Source organism: Struthio camelus, chromosome 12 (assembly GCF_040807025.1).
Source record: "Struthio camelus isolate bStrCam1 chromosome 12, bStrCam1.hap1, whole genome shotgun sequence".
Classification (NCBI taxonomy): domain Eukaryota; kingdom Metazoa; phylum Chordata; class Aves; order Struthioniformes; family Struthionidae; genus Struthio; species Struthio camelus.
In genome coordinates, this window is record NC_090953.1 from 23,091,716 (window position 1) to 23,107,367 (window position 15,652).

General features: G+C 59.9%; 2 protein-coding genes across 3 annotated transcripts in view; one reads left to right on the forward strand and one right to left on the reverse strand.

Moving 5' to 3' along the window:
• Nucleotides 1-410: 410 nt before the first annotated feature.
• SNX33 (sorting nexin 33) lies at nucleotides 411-6,110 on the reverse strand. Its single transcript, XM_068958646.1, has 2 exons — nucleotides 3,833-6,110; nucleotides 411-1,383 (listed from the first exon to the last, which is right to left on the reverse strand). The coding sequence occupies exons 1-2, from the start codon at nucleotides 5,268-5,270 to the stop codon at nucleotides 1,130-1,132; spliced, it is 1,692 nt and encodes a 563-aa protein (XP_068814747.1). The 5' UTR covers nucleotides 5,271-6,110; the 3' UTR covers nucleotides 411-1,129.
• Nucleotides 6,111-8,331: 2,221 nt separating this feature from the next.
• Nucleotides 8,332-15,652, forward strand: part of LOC104143388 (tyrosine-protein phosphatase non-receptor type 9) — a 28,168-nt gene continuing 20,847 nt past the window's right edge. Inside the window, exons 1-7 of one of the 2 annotated variants that reach the window (XM_068958541.1) lie at nucleotides 8,332-8,532; nucleotides 8,793-8,949; nucleotides 9,833-9,937; nucleotides 10,288-10,384; nucleotides 11,065-11,162; nucleotides 11,556-11,633; nucleotides 13,530-13,610. In XM_068958541.1, the coding sequence (XP_068814642.1) occupies nucleotides 8,375-8,532; nucleotides 8,793-8,949; nucleotides 9,833-9,937; nucleotides 10,288-10,384; nucleotides 11,065-11,162; nucleotides 11,556-11,633; nucleotides 13,530-13,610 (774 nt within the window). In that variant the 5' untranslated portion in view covers nucleotides 8,332-8,374. Of the gene's footprint in view, nucleotides 8,533-8,792; nucleotides 8,950-9,293; nucleotides 9,938-10,287; nucleotides 10,385-11,064; nucleotides 11,163-11,555; nucleotides 11,634-13,529; nucleotides 13,611-15,652 lie in introns of those variants that run through there. The other variant, XM_068958542.1, reaches the window with a different exon arrangement.

Here is a 15,652-nt window from a genome sequence, read left to right on the forward strand (position 1 = left end):
AGCGCTGTTATTTTAACAACACCCCGCCGGCCTCGGGCGCTCAGGCTAGTTTTAACCCTGGAGCGAGGCCAAGCAGGGCCCTAACTTTCCTCGCGGCTGTTTTATTTCCAGCCGTTTCCCTCGGGAAAACAAGGAGCCCCGGGGCCGGCCGCGGGGGCTTCTCGCACCCGTCGCCCCGCGGCCCCGCCGGCGTATCGGCGCGCCGCGGCTCGGGGCGGCGCCAGCGGCTCCCGGGAGCCTCGCTGAAACTCAGCCTCCGAACGCCCACGGCACGGCGTCGGGGGGATTTTTTTTCCCGAAAGCTGCCTAAAGCCCTGCGGGATGCTCAGAGAGGAATCCCCCCTCCCGCCGCGGTCCCTTCCCAGGGAACCCGGAGCAGCTCCGCTTTCCACAGACCTTTCTGGGATGCGTTTGTTTGTTTTTTTTTCTACCGATGCTTTTATTGAAAATGCTGTGGGGCTCTTTTTTTTTGTTTTTTTGGCTTTTTTTTTCCCCCTTTTTCCAGTCAACAGCCGTGCTTGAGAAAGAGATTTCCGTTCGCCTCTGTGTGTCTATTAAAAACTGATTGGTAAAAATGCTGCGGAAACATTTGCGAAAAATGGAAAATATTGAAAATATTTTGTGGAGAAAAAAAAAAATCACTCTTCCAAATAAAGATCTTTTCTTTTTCCATCAGAAAAGCTTGTAGTGTGCAAAACGTCGCCCGCTTCGATTTCTGCTCCCACAGGGCTGGGACGTACCCCCCTCCCTGCTCCGGGAGGATGGGTTTCCAGAAAGCTACAAATCACTAGACAGAGATACCAGCACCGCTAAGTCAATGGCCATTTCTCTTGTGAAAAACACCCACGTCCCCGGCAGACCCGCTGCAGGCTGGGAGGCCGGGGACAGCCATCCACCGGGGAAAGAAGTGGCACGGCGAGCCAGAAGACACGAGTACGATCCTTTCCCTGCAGGCCCGCAGCCCGCCAGCCTCGGGAAGATGGAAGAAAGCCCAAAGGTATTTTGGTCACTAGCGTCATGAGTTGCCGTTCGTTCTCAGTCCATCACAGAGGTGGTCTGCAAGGCTCCGGATAGCAAACTGCGTGATTTCGGAGGGACAGCAAGCAGATGCGTCGGGCCCGGGCGGGCGTTAGAGGTTGTCGTACATGCGCAACGTCTTCTCCAGCTGCTGGCTCACTCGCTGGTAGAAGATGATCTGCTGCTTTAGGTAGGACTGCATCATCCTTTTGAAGTCGGCGACGCGCCGCTCGTGGAAGTGGTTCATCTCGGCCTGCAGGGCGAAGCCGACCACGCGGCAGCGCTTCCGGATGCCGTCCGCCTCGTCCTGGTCCATCCGCCCCTCGTCGCTCATCCGCTGGCTCTCCTTCACCTTCGCGAAGGCGCCTGGGGAGGCAGGGAGAAAGGTGAGAGGCGGCAGGCGGGGGCCGCAGCCCGCCCGATGCTCCCGGACCATCACCTCGCCGTGCCCACAAACTCCCCATCCCAGAGGCCAAAGTCCTCGAGGCAAGGACGTGCCTCGGGATCATCGTGCCCCGCGCGGGGACAGGCACAGCTTCACCCGGCTGGCCACTGTCACAAAGCAGCGCGCCGTCGGTCGCCGGGAACGATCCGTGGAGGCGGCAGGGCGCAAAAAGGGGAGATGCAGCTCAGTCAAAACAGAGGTTCATGTCTGCGACCGAAAAACGTCAGGAACCTCTGCTATTGCCAGCCGCAAACACGGCGCCGCTGCAGCTGAGCGCCTGAAAACCGGGCGAGCGGTTTCGAAGTCCCGAGGTTACTTAGGGAAAAAGCAGGGAGAGGGGAGAAAAGGGCTGGAGAAAGGAAGGGGGGGGGCCGGGAATCAGGCTGGACGGCCTCAGGCGCAGCGGGAGGTTTGCCGGGGAGAGAGGGCAGCCGGGCTCTCGGTCCCGGCGCGATGCAAAGCGCCTGGGGCCTGGCCCGGCGGTGCGGCCCGAGGGGGCGGCCGGGGCCCCCCCGGCCCCGCGCAGCGGGGGGACGGCGCGCAGCATCCTCAGGAAAACCTGCAAGCCACGGGGCCTGCCAGAAAGCGCCGGAGCCCGGCTGCCGTCGCTCCCGCTGGCGGCGGGCGCAGCGCCGTCTCCCGGCTCACAGCCCGTCGCGCCGCGGCGACACCACCGCTTTCTTTGCCCGCGGTGTTAAGCCGGCGGTTTACTGTGGTTTAGCAGGTCTTTGCGTCCCAGACCGCCGTCTGCAGAAGGAAAAGGCCGTGGCTTTTTTCCCGCTGCCTTAACCGAATCCATTGCAGACTGCTGGGAAACGGCCGGAAAACCATCCCAGCCCGGCGAGCGCTCGCCCCGCCGCCGCCGCCGAGCCCGCCCTGCAACCGTTCGAGGCCGGCCGCGGCCCGCGAGGGCCCTCGGTCAGCGGCGCTCCGGCCGGCCCCGGCCCGGGAACGGCCGCCGGGAGGGACGCGGGTTGTCTTTGGAGACTGGCCGGCTGCAGCTCGGCTGGGAAACCATCTCTGCCCTCCGAGACACGGCCCTAGCGCCGGCTGAGGCTCTGACACCAGTTTTTCCCCTCCTTCCGCTTATTTTTGTAGCTCGGTTTCGAAAGAATCCGGCCTGGCTCTCGCCCCGCATTCCTCCCCCCTGGTTCGCGCCAGGGCTGTCCGCCCGAAAACACCGCCGTCCCGGCTTTTTCCTCCCCTCTCCCTGCTCCGGCCGGGCGCGCGGGAGCAGAGGCGGCGGTCCCCGCGCCGTGCCGGCCCCGGGGCAGCAACGCGGCCTCCTGGCCTGCCACCGCCCCGGCCCCGGAGCGAGCCGGGCAGGAGGAGGAGGAGGAGGAGCTCCGAGGAAGCAAAGGTTGGAGGCCAAATCCTGCCTTCCGCTCTGCCCACGCGGCCTCGCTTCCGGCCCGGATGCGGCCCCTCGTCTCAGGCAGATACCCCCAGCCACAAGCAAAGCGTGCCGAGGAGCGGGAGGGAGGAAGCGGCCACGGCCGAGCTGCCTCCTCCGCTGCCCCCTTCTCCTTCCCACGGTCCGCCAGAGGGACCGAGCGGGCCAGGGACGGCCCGCCGTGCCCCCAAATCCACCTCCCAGGGCCGGCGTAGCGCCCCGCCGCCGTGCCTCGGGGCCGGGCAGGGGGTCCCGCCCTGCGGCCGCCCGGACGTCAGCCCCGCTCGCGCACCCGTGCAAGGGGACGGCGCTAAAACACCCCGAAACCAGCCTGCTCGCCCCTCGCCCGGGGCTCCCGCGCTCCTCCTCGCTGCCCAGCCGAGCGGCACCCCCGGGCCTAACGCCGGGAACCCAGCTGCCCCAGACAGCCGGGTGCTGCCTCTACCCCTCCAGTTTCCGAAGGGGCAGGGGCACGCTCTTGAACAGTTTGGGCCCGGCTGTCCCCAAAAGGCCCAGCGGGTCCCCTCCCCGGAGGGCAGGAGGAGGCGCGCGTGGTGAGACCGGCGGGGAGGAAGGCGAGGGCGCCCGCCTGCCCCTGCCCCGCGCGGCCCCGGCCCTCCGAGCCCTGCAAGGGCCCAGGCTCTGCCCCACGTCCCCGAGACGCGCTGCGCCGGCCGAGGACAGGCACCCCCCCGGCCGCTCTCCGACGAGGACAGGGTCCCCGTGGCGCGGCCGGCAGGCGAAGCCGTGGGGCTGGGCGATCCTGGACGCGATGCTGCCCGTCCCCGTCGCCCGCGCAGCACGGGGCTGCGGTCCCCGTCCTCCTCCCCGCGCTGCTCCCACCCGCAGCCCCCTCGACTGCCTGGGGCCATCGCAGGGGGCAGGGGCCGTGGAGCCGCCCCCAGCAAGCACCAGGCTGGGGCCGACCCTCCGAGGGAGACGGACGCGCTCCCCGGAGAGCGTGGCAGCCCTCTTACCTTTCTGGAGGTGGATGATGTCCGGGAAGTTGGAGAGGAGCCCCTGGTACAAAGAGAGAGTGTCCAGCATGAGGAACAGGTCGTTCTTGGGCTGCTCAGCAAACATCTCCCCCACGGTCTCGTACGTCTTGCCCGTGTGGGAGATGGCGTTGTTGAGGGCGTCTGAGCTGTACGGGGGGTCCATGTGGAAGGAGTAGCTGATGGCTTGGAAAGCATTGCCGAGCTTCTGGAACTCCTTGCGGAAACCCCCCACGTGCTTGCGCACCAGCTCCGAGGCCACGTTGGTCAGCTGCAGGACGCTGTCGTCCATCTTCTTGCTGAAAGCCTTGAAGGCATCCACACGGTCCTCCACGTCCTGCAGGTCCTGGTGCTCCGTGGGGATCTGGAGGGTGAGCAGGAAGCTGGCCCCCACCATCTCGTCCTTCTCTGCCCGCCGTTTGCCCAGCTTCCACTGCTTCTCATCGCGGCAGCAGAGGAAGTGCTGGAAGCCCTCATACTGGGAGAGGACGGGGTGGCTGGTCATGTGGTCCATCCACAAGATCAGCCGCCGTTTGCGCTTCTCAATGAAGTCCTCCTCAAAGCGGCCGGTGGCCTGCTTCTCAGGCAGGTGGGGCACCGAGATCACCGTGAACTTGTGCAGGAGGCGGTTGTACAGCCAGTCAAAGTGCTTGTACCGCCGGTAGACGGGAGAGTTGATGTTGCTGGGGGTCAGCTTGTAGGAGATGTAGCTCTTGATGCCTTTGAATTTGGTTTGCTTGGTTGGGTCCTCCACGGAGCAGATGAAGGGGTGGGGATTCGCCCGCCACTGGGGGCCTTTGGAGCCCATCTCAATGCAGTACACCTCTGCGATCTTGGACATCAGAGGCACATCGCCCAGGATGAAGGCTTCCACCCCAGAGCGGACGAAGCAGGAGAAGCGGTTGAGGTTCCTCCCCACCACGCTGCCCCTCTTGGAGGAGCTCATGCTGTCCTGCCTCTCCAGCGCCGGCTTGGGGCGGTAGCCGGCGTGCTGGTGCGAGTAAGCCGTGGGGTACTGCAGCGTGGGCGAAGGGTGCCCATTGGTGCCTGGAGTGCTCCGAGGCTCCTCCACCACTGTGCAGGCATCATCCCAGTCATCCCAGTCGTCGTCATCGTCGTCCTCAAAACTGCCCTGGTAGGAGACACTGGGGTTGGTCGGAGCCACGTAGAAGGAGGAGTCGTGCCCAGGGGAGCCGGCGGGGCTGTGAGAATAGTCCGTATAATTGGAGCCTGACCTGGACCGGAGGATTTCGACATAGGAGGCAGGGAAGAGGCCTGTCTCTCCGCGGCTGTTTTTACCCTGTAACCACCCATCCAGGGAGTTCTCGCTGAAGATCACGAGCTCCTCGTTCTCCTGGATGCTGATTTCCTCTTTGTTTTCGCTCTGGAAATTGTAAAGTGCTCTGGCTTTCAACGCCATGGCCGTTCCCAGGGGGACGGTGTAACTCAATCCCCGCAGCAAAAAAACAACAACAACAAAAAAAACAATAAACCAACAACAATACCTCCAGATAGTCCAAGGGTCGCTGCTAGACCCAGCCGTCACGCACTTCAGTGGCTTGGGACCTGCTACCGAGCTGTGGGAAAAGGCTTAGCCGATTTCACACAGAAATAAAAAAGATATAAATCCTCTAACATCTGACACCAAGGTCTGTACATTCAAGTAACTCCAGCGATCTAAGTGCACCAATTTAAGAAAACATTCCTTGGGCAACCAAAAAACATGTTTCGTTCCACTCCCTCCTTCTACGTGATATAAACCTCGGCCGGACAAACAGACATCCCGAAGTCTGCCATTTCCCCGGAGCTTTTATCTTGCTGGGTCGTTGGTCCCGCCGCCGTCTTGGTTTTAACTTACGTTAAGAAAAGATCTTGATCCAAATTAGGAAATCCAAAGTGACTTTCACAGGACTCTTCTTCGAGATCCGTGTTTAAAATACACAAATTCACTTCCCAGCGAGGAAATCCAGCGCAGCTCGGAGTCAGCGGGCGCCTGGAAATCGCCGGGAAGCAAACCCAAACACAACACAACCTCCCGGTGATCCCAGCACAAGTATTTTGCAATTCCTTTCCGGGAGGCCTTTTTTTTTTTTTTTTCTCACGAAATCCGCAGACCTCTAGTGGGACGGACGGACGGACGGACGGACGGACGGGCGGGCGGGCGGGCGCAGAAGGAAAAGGGGGAGCAGCGAGCCCAGCCCGGCCGGGGCAGCTGGCGGCGCCGGTCCCGCCGCCGCCGCGGTCTCCGCCGCCCGGTGCCCGGTGCGCGCTGCGCGGCCGCTGCGGAGCGGGGACGGCGGGCCGCGGGGCCGCCCTCAGCGCATGGCCGGGCACGGGCTCCCGGGGCCCCGCCGCCGCCGCCGCCGCCGCCGCCGCCGCCGCCGCCGCCGCCGCCGCCGCCGCCGCCCGGGCTGCGCTGCCGCTGCCCGGTGTCGGTGCCGCTTCTGCTGCCGCTGCCCGTCGCCCGCTGCCGCTGCCGGTGCCGGTGCCGGGCTCGCCGCAGCCCGCCGTGCCGTGCGGCAGCGCCCAGCTCCCCGGTTTGCGGCCCGGCGGCGGCGGGCAGGGCCCGGCAGGTCGCACGCTGCCCTCTGCAGGCGCCGGCCCGGCGGGGCCCCGCCGCCGCCGCCCCCGCCGCCGCCGCCGCCGCCGCCGCCCCGGCCTCCCCGGCCCGGCGCCCCCGGCCCGCATGGCCCCGACGTCCCCGCCCCCGGGGTCCCGGTGCCCCTGTCCCACATGTCCCCAACATCCCGTCCCCGGGGTCCCAGCACCCCTCTCCCAGATATCCCCAACGTCCCTGCCTTGGGGTCCCAGTGCCCCTGGCCCGCATGTCCTGCATGTCCCTGCCCCGGGGTCCTGGTGCCCCTGGCCCACATGTCCCTAACGTCCTTGCCCCCAGGGTCCCAGCACCCCTGTCCCACATGTCCCCAATGTCCCCGTCCCCGGGGTCCCAGCACCCCTGTCCCACATGTCCCCAACGTCCCCGTCCCCGGGGTCCCAGCACCCCTGTCCCAGATATCCCCAACGTCCCTGCCTTGGGGTCCCAGTGCCCCTGGCCTGCATGTCCTGCATGTCCCTGCCCCGGGGTCCTGGTGCCCCTGTCCCACATGTCCCCAACGTCCCTGCCCCGGGGTCCTGGTGCCCCTGTCCCACATGTCCCCAACGTCCCTGCCCCCGGGGTCCTGGCGCCCCTGTCCCGCATGTCCCCAACATCCCCGCCCCCGGGGTCCTGGTGCCCCTGTCCCGCATGTCCCCAACATCCCCACCCCCGGGGTCCCAGCACCCCTGTCCCACATGTCCCCAACATCCCCACCCCCGGGGTCCCAGCACCCCTGTCCCGCATGTCCCCAACGTCCCCGCCCCCGGGGTCCTGGCGCCCCTGTCCCGCATGTCCCCAATGTCCCTGCCGTTTCCCAGCGCCATCGTCCTCCCCTTCCCACTTTGCAGGCAGCCTTCCCCATCCGCACCCGCGGGGGGTGTCTGCCGTGGGGCGCTGGGCCTGCCCCCCACTCGTCCTTGTGCCATGGGCTGCCCGGCACTGCCTGCTTCCCAGAGCCACCGTCCCACGCCCGACCGGAGGGCCCGCGGGGGCACTGGCGGTGGTGGCTGCCCCGAAGGCACCCAGGGGGCACCCACAGCACGTCCCCCCCCGGGCCAGGGCCAGGGCCCGGGGGCAGGTAGCGTGTCATGGGGCAGGCAGGGCGCTAAGGGACGGCGCTACGGGGCAGTGCTGTGGGGCAGAGCTTTGGGGCCAGCGGGGTGTCAAGGGGTAGTGCTAGGGGGCAGGCAGGGTGCTATGGGGTGATGTTATGGGGCCGGCAAGGTGCTGTGGGGGGATGGCGGCACGATGGGCAGTTCTGTGGGGCCAACAGAGCGATGTGGGGCTGACGACTGCGCTGTGGGGCAGGCAGGGCCCCGTGGGGCCGGCGGGGGCCGAGGGCAGCGCTGTGGGGTCGGCGGGGCTCCGTGGGGCCGGCGGGGGCCGCGGGCAGCGCTGTGGGGCCGGCGGGGCTCCGTGGGGCTGGCGGGGGCCGCGGGCGGCGCTGTGGGGCAGGCAAAGCCCCATGGGGCAGGCAGAGAGAGGCCATAGGCAGCACTGTGGGGCAGGCAGGGCCCTGTGGGGCCGGCGGGGCCCCGTGGGGCTGGCGGGGGCCGCGGGCGGCGCTGTGGGGCGGGCGGGGCCCCGTGGGGCAGGCAGAGAGAGGCCATAGGCAGCACTGTGGGGCAGGCAGGGCCCCGTGGGGCCGGCGGGGCCCCGTGGGGCCGCGGGCGGCGCTGCGCGTATGATGATGGCGGCGCTGGGGCTGATGGCGGAGCCGGCAGGGGGCGGGGCGGGGCCGGCAGGGGGCGGGGCCGGCAGGGGGCGGGGCGGGGCTGTGCGCGCCCCCGCGCGGCCTGACCCGCCACATCCTGCCCGGTGCCGCCTGTCCCTCGGCGGGCGGCGGCGCGGCCGGAAGTGCGTCAGGCGCGCGGGCGGAAGGGGCGGGCGGCGGCGCGGGCAGTGCGCGTGCGCGGGCCGGCGTTGCCATGGAGGAGCTGAGCGAGGCGCTGGCGGCCCGCGTCGCCGTCTCGGCGGCGCCCAACAGCCCGGCGGCGCCGCACCCCCGCTTCGCCGCCTACAAGGCCCGCGGCCGCGGCCTGGGGCAGGCCGAGCGCCGCCAGCGCCTCCTCCGCCTCCAGCGAGCGTAAGGGCCCGCCGGGGCCGCGCCGCGGGCAGGGGGGCGGCCGGGCCGGGCCTGGGCCGCGGCCGGGCGGCGGGGGCGAGCCCGTCCCTCCGTCCGTCCGTCCCGCGGCTCACGGGGGCGGGGGGCGGTTGCGGGGACTGCGCCTCCTCCCGCCCTCCCTAGCGGCGGAGGGGTAGCCAGCCCCTAAGGAGCGCGGAGGGGCAGGGAAGTGCCCGGCCGCCTGCCGCGGAGGCAAAGCAGGACTGTTTTCTCCTCGGCAGGAGGCGGCTCGACTACGTGAACCATGCCAGGAGGCTGGCAGAGGATGACTGGGCAGGAGTCGAGAGCGAGGAGGAAGAGGAGGCGGAGGAAGGTGCGAATGAGGAGGAGATGGAGGTGGATGTTCCTCGGAAGCTGCCCAAGCGCTATGCCAATCAGGTGAGGAGCTGTCCCCATCCCTGTGACAGGGTGGGGATGGGGCTGCGGTGCTGAGCAAGGTGACGAACGTGGCGAGGTTAACGTTGTGGGGGGTCGCGGTGAATATATTCCTGTCTGGCGTGCTCTAGGTGATGGGTGTGTTGGGGCTGAGAGCAGTGTGTCCTAGCTGGGTGCTCAGTGCAGAACCACTACTCATCTCTCTTTCCTCTGAGACGTGCTGTCTTCAAATGGAGGACAGGCTGAGATGGATTGGCTGGGTTCCTTGCGAGATTTCAGCTCTGCTAGAGACACTTATGTCCCACTGTGCAATACTTGATTAAAGATTCTATCTCTCCTCCCATCAGGTACAGCTGGAGAGGAAGGGAAACCTCAACTGATGGGTGTTTTTAGCCTTGGCACTATATTGGTTCTAAAAGACCTACAGCCTCCCAGGTGATCATAGCCAGGAAATCTCAGGGGTCTGAAGAGGCTCACTTGTCTAGTCCCTTTACTCCTTTATTTAGCAATCTCTAAGGTCTGCTGCATATTTAAAATAATAATTAAAAAACAACAACAACAACAAAGGGCTGAAGCGAGGCTGGAAAAGGGATTAAGGTACTGGGATGCAAAAGTGAGTACTGTGGGTCTTGTGCTGTACTCTGAATTTCAGCTGGCAGCTGGGAAGTAAGAGAAAGGCTTGGGGGAAGAGTTTGTTTTGCAGGTTGGTTAGAAGGAGCCATGCTCCTATGGTGCTGTATTGCAGGGTGATGAGCAATACACATTGCCTCTGTGGCACCCAGTATAAACCAAGTCAAAACCTTCTTGCTTTGTTCTTGAGCTGTGAGTTTTCCATAACTTCAGGAGAGCTGTTACTAACTGCCTTTTTGGGGGGGTTTCTCCTCAGCTGATGCTGTCTGAGTGGCTGGTAGATGTCCCTTTGGATCTGGAGCAAGAGTGGGTTGTAGTGGTGTGCCCCACAGGGAGAAGGGCACTGGTTGTGGCATCCAAGGTAAGAGAGAGCAGTGGTGAAGTCTCACCACCTGGTAAAGGACCTGTATGTGTCTGTTACGTCATCATGCCAACATGACATGAAACCAAAGGCTGGCCTGTGTGTCTTGCCTGCCTTGTGCTGTGGGAGCCGTGTGGGGCTGAAACTCTCCTTGAACTGAAAGAATTTGGGCGCTGAGAGATGTGGTAGTAACAGAGCCGTATCTAATGGTGAGTACTGCTCTCCTCTGACAGGCTGCTTGGAGGTGGTTGTAACGGAGACCTGGGTTTCAAAGCCTTGGGTGCAGTCAGACGTGTGGCATGAGAGCAGGGAGACTGGCCTTGACTTTTCTCTCTCCCACTTCCTTGCAGGGCTCAACAGCAGCTTACACCAAGAGTGGCTTCTGTGTCAACAGGTTCCCGTCCCTGCTGCCGGGTGGGAACCGGCACAATTCGCTAAATGAGAAAGGTAATGATCTGAAGAGGCCATTGAAATAGATGAAGGAGAACAAGCCTGCTTCTCCGTGTGTGTGTGTGTGTCTGCCTGCATGACAGGCTCAGTGCTGCTCCTCCAGCTCCCGCAGGCCCAGCAGAGCTGTACCCTTTTCTGGTGCCAGGGATTATTAGCTTCAGCCCTGTTCGTGAATCTGTGGGGATAACTAGACATGGACGATCTCGGACACCTTTATGCTACACAAGAACAACTTTTTATCAGCTGCCTGCTCACCTGATGCTCTTAAACCTCAGCATCTTCCTCCCTTTTAAGTACCAGAGCTGTGTACAGTATCTTTCCAGTGACCCCTTGGTGCTGATGTTTCTCAAGTTAAAGGGTGTAGCTTTTCTTGCTAAGAAGGAGGATGGCCTTTCTCAATATCCCATACAGTTGCATTGCTTGCCCTGAGGAGGGTTTATCAATGGATAGGTGCCTTATTCTGAAATGTGCTTTTGATTGAAGTTCTTGAGCTTGCGGGGCTCTTAAAGCTAAGCTTTTTGTGGTCATGCCTTCTGTTCAGCAGAAGGGAGTCTCTGCCTGTCTCAGGCTTCCATCAGTGCTAGGGTTTAATGCAGGAGAGATTTGATCTAATTAAATTGCCTTTTGGGTTTGGTAGTATCTGGAGCGTGTCTGGATCTCCCTGTGTCTGTGTGCAGTTTACAGCATCTTGGACTGCATCTACAATGAGGCGCAGCAGACGTACTATATCCTGGATGTGATGTGCTGGAGAGGACACCCTGTTTACGACTGCCAGGTACTGAATCCCTCCCGTGTGCCCTGGTCTCTTTTTTGTCACCTGTTCTGTGAGCCGCTCTGCAGCCGGAGCTGGATGCAGCCCATTGTGCAGAAGGATGAATCTTTCATCTAAATGCCAGCATCTTTACAGCTTGTGGGCCAGCGGTTACTGGAATAACTGGGCAAACCTTTTGGGGATGCCAGGGAAGCTCACAGAGTTTGGGGTGCTGGTTGGTTCTACAGGGCTGAGCTGAATTTTTAAATCTCCTGGGCAGGTGTAGAGGAATGGAGAAACAAAGTTCCCCATGCCAGGCACTCAAAAAGTCCGTGAGAGCTACAGTAGCCCGGATGCAGATCGGTGACGTGTGGTGGATACTCTGGATACTCACTAAGTCTCTGTCTCCTTCCCCAGACTGACTTCAGATTCTTCTGGCTCCTCTCAAAGATCCAAGAGGAGGAAGGGCTAGGAGAGAAAAGCAGGATTAATCCAGTAAGTTCTTTCCTTCCGAGGGCAAAAGGAGAGTAGCGGAGTAAACTCTCCTGTTCAGCTGACTTCAGCATATTTGTTCACAAGGGGAAGCTTTTTTCTGTCTTATCAGACAGATCAGGCCTAGGAGTGTGCTTTTGATGAAATGGGATACCGTGTTCAGGATGTAAACAGAACCACTGAATATTGTAAATGAGATGTGGTGGAGTTCTTGGTTTTGTTTTTCCCAGCCAAAGTGCTGAGGGAGATCAGACTGCAGGGTATCAGCTAACTTCCGTGCCATTTTTAGCTTTCCCTTGGAATGGAAAACCAGTGTGGCTTCTACAGGGACAGCCTTGGTGGGCAGCCTGACCTACAATGGGAATTATCCTTTGGTAGTCTCATGGGCTCCCAAAGCAGGGTTAGAGGATCAGAAAGCTTTAGCCTTTCTTCCTGCTTAAACTAGTCATTGAATTTATAGGGATGGATGCCAGATTGCCACCTGGAGTGCCTACTGAGCCACGATAAGTCTTCCTGTGAAGACTTGTGAGTGGGAGTTAGATCTGGCACCCACAGCAATGTGGAAAGTGATTTTGGGTCAGATGTCACAGGAATTTGGCAGGCTGGCTTATGGAGCGCAGTTCACAAGGCGAGACCTGATCTCTCTGTGGCCGTGCATGTGTGCCCAGACACAGCTAAGCAGAGCAACTCCTGCAGGTTAAGCAGGCCGGTCATTAAGGGAACGAACGCTCCAGTGCCAGCAGTGAAGACTATCGGTAGTTGGAGAACATCCTGTTTTGACTCCAACAAGAATGTCCAGAAGATGAGTACCTAATGAAGGGGGAGTTGCTTCAGCTTTCATTTCCTGGGTGGAAAGGTTAGCTTGGCTGAGGCAGCAACCGAGAGCAGACATCTGTCTGCTTTGCATCCTGCCCAGAGGTCATCACTTTCTATTTTGGTTAAAGGTGCATCTCAGGGTCAGCTCCCTTGAAAAGTCCTTCCTGCAGCCTCAGATGCTTGGGAAACGGGTATCAGAAGTATGTGGGAGCTGTGAGCTGAGTCCTTGCCATCTGCATCTTTTATAAAATGCCAGAAAGTGCCAGAAACTGGCACTGGGGGTCCTTTGAAACTGGGATGCCTTGAACACGAAATACTTGTAATGGATCATTCTAGGCGCATTAGATCTCATGCTGTCCGAGTACTGGCAATCTCTGGGCCTTTCTTTAAAGGTCATCTTCTGTTACTGAAATGAGATTTCTAAAATTGCTCTGTGGAGCAATGTACATGCTTTATCCAGCATTACTGGAGAGATGACTCCAAAGGCTGTCTGATATTTAGGCTGATTTTTTTTGGGGGGGGAGGGGGGAGGGTTCATGAAGTACTTATTGTTACTTTAGTGGGATATAATTGGCATGGTTGAACAGCTAGGTCCTGTCATTTTGTTTCCAGAGCCAGGATTTGCTTAGGAGTTGCTCTGTTGAATCACATTAGAGGTCTGTCTGTCCCAATAACTGGTCTCTGCGATTACAAGGGGATGCTATGGAAAGAGTAAGGATTTTGGGATACCTGTTCCTTCTGGCTTCATGAGCCAGTGGTTGTATCTAGGCCATGGTGTTAATAGCCACTAAGGAACCTGCCTTTCAAGAGAGAGTCTGATTTTTTTCCTTTAAGCCTATTTGTGCTTTTGGACCCCAGATATGCTGTGGCAGGAAGGTCAGCAGTTCTGCCACGTGCTTGCTCCCTACTTGAAATTGCTAGCTAATCACTTTGTCTGGTGCCCACACCCCATCCTGTCTCCCCCATGCTAGATCTCATACTGGGAGAAACACTTCCTTCTTAGCCACCTCCACACCAGGGCTCGATTCAGTGAACTGTTGTGTTTTCAGTCATGGAATCGTCTCTTCTAACTCTCTCTTTCAGTTCAAATTTGTGGGCCTGCAGAATTTCCCCTGCACCTCGGAGAGCTTGTGTAATGTGCTGGCTATGGACTACCCATTCGAGGTGAGAACCTGCAGCCGGGGGCCTGGAACTCGGGCTTAGAGACAGCCCGGCTGTGTTTTTATGCCAATGCTTGGAGGGAGGTGCATCTCGTTCATTTGCGAATTGTGCTCTCCCAAGGCCTGCAGGAAGCTCGCTGAATTGTGATGTTGCTTCTGTGTATGAAGGATGGATGCCTGTTGTGCAGGTGGCTGATCTGTTAACCTGTCACCAGGTACAGGCCATGTCCAGCAAAACTGATTAAGCGAGCACAGAGCAAAATGATAGTCTTCACTGTATTTGAACTGTCCTACTTGCTGTTTACTGTTGCTCCCCTGAAAGAGGAGAGCTTGGGGAGGACAGCGTTGATGCAGAGATGCCTAAGCTGTCCCCAGAAGCAGCATAGCTTGCGTTCATGTGGCAGCATGATGGACAGCTGTCCCTTTTTAGGGCTGAAGCTGGCACCGTGTGCTGCCCCAGGTGGGCTTGCATGGATACACCATGAGGATCTCTCCAGTGTGCTGCATCACGTGGTGTTTCTTGAGAGGTCTGCAAGGTAGACTAACCGGTGCCTTTTTCTGGCTTCTGCCATAGGCTCTGTGTGTCCTTGGTTTAGTTACTTCATCTGTCTATGTGCAAGGCATGTAGTTGTCTCCTGTCTTGCAGGAAGGAAAGAGAACGATGGTGAATTCATGTCACTTTCTGAGGGGTTCAGGTTTTAGTGGTGGACACCTGGAACACACTGGATCTGGGGGCAGGTGGCCTTTGCGGAAATGGCTGGGGTGGATTCAAACAGGTCTGTCTGGCTGCTGCCGCTGGATGTGGCACAGCCACTATCCACAGTTGGATAGTGCCAACTCCTTTTTGCTTCAGTGCAGAACCGGCAGCTTCCTGCCTTTGACTCATGCTGTTTCTGGCTCTTTGTATCAGAGAAGATCATTCCTCCAGCAAGAGTGACTGAATGGGACACATCTATTTGCTTCATCAGCTTTAGGAGCAAGTACTCTTCAGCAATCCCTGCTGACCTGCAGAAGATGAGCTGGACGGGCAACTAGATGTGTCACCCAGTTCAGCCATGTGTGGCTGTAAGCAGCGAGTCAGAGGCTTTAATTTGGAGAGCTCAGGCTGCTTTTGGTGGCTGCCCGAGCTGACTTGGCACCAAAGTGGAAGAGGATGGAAGAAGCAGTGACATTCCAGCAGAATGGCAGTAACAAACATCTGGGAGCCAGAAGCTTTTCCAGTTGCTGCAGCACTTCCTGCGGAGTGCCCAGTTTCGGCCCTAAATCAGGAACAGCCTTTACAGAGGTTGCTTGTCCTGCTAAGGCAAAAGCCGCATGGATTTTACAGGTGTCTCTTGTGCTTTCTCGGCCCAGGTTAGTGATGCAACGTAAGCGCAGGTTTAAACCTAAGTGACGCTGTTTTGGCCGTGAGGGCTGCCTTGCCTTCTGTTTGTCAAAGCAGAGAGAGTCATCAAGAAAAGTTAGAAAGTCTCAGGCCCTTGCTGACGTTGCCAGATCATTATCTGACCACAGAACGGAGCGTGCAAAGTTTGTTTAGAAGGCATCCCAAGATTTTCATCTGACTTGCTCAGTGACAAATGCTCTGACTGTATCTGTAGAAACAGTCATTCCCGTCTTTCCTGAAGAAATCTTCCTTCCTTCCTGAGGCATCTGCTCCCATGAGAAGAAGCTGAGGAGTATTACCTCACTGTGGTCAGAGCAGAAATGTTTCAGCTTGCTAAGGGAGACAGTTGCGAAACGCCCGGGGAGGAAGATGTTGTCGAGCAAACCCTGCCATGTAATGCAGCTGCGATTTGCCCCCAGGTTGTTCTCTGGTCAGTAGGTGTGATCCCGTCAAGTGAAATGTGGTGTTTCTGTGGGGTTGCTGGCTCAAAGACAGCCAACAACTTCACAGCGACTTGGTGCTGTGTTTCCAGGAACTAAAATGAACCGGGGTCTCGTTATAATGTGCCACAAGAGGGAGCCCAAGAAATCCTCATAAAGAGGTTCCAGCACTGGGACAAAAAGAACGAAGCTTTGCAGGAGGCAAAATGTAGCCTTGCTATA

Bases quoted from the DNA above. Each gene is read 5' to 3' on its own strand.
- SNX33 (XM_068958646.1), bottom strand. From the start codon at position 5,270: ATGGCGTTGAAAGCCAGAGCACTTTACAATTTCCAGAGCGAAAACAAA. The intron at 1,384-3,832 runs GTAAGAGGGCTG...CTGCCTCCCCAG, and splicing joins CATCATCCACCTCCAGAAAG to GCGCCTTCGCGAAGGTGAAG.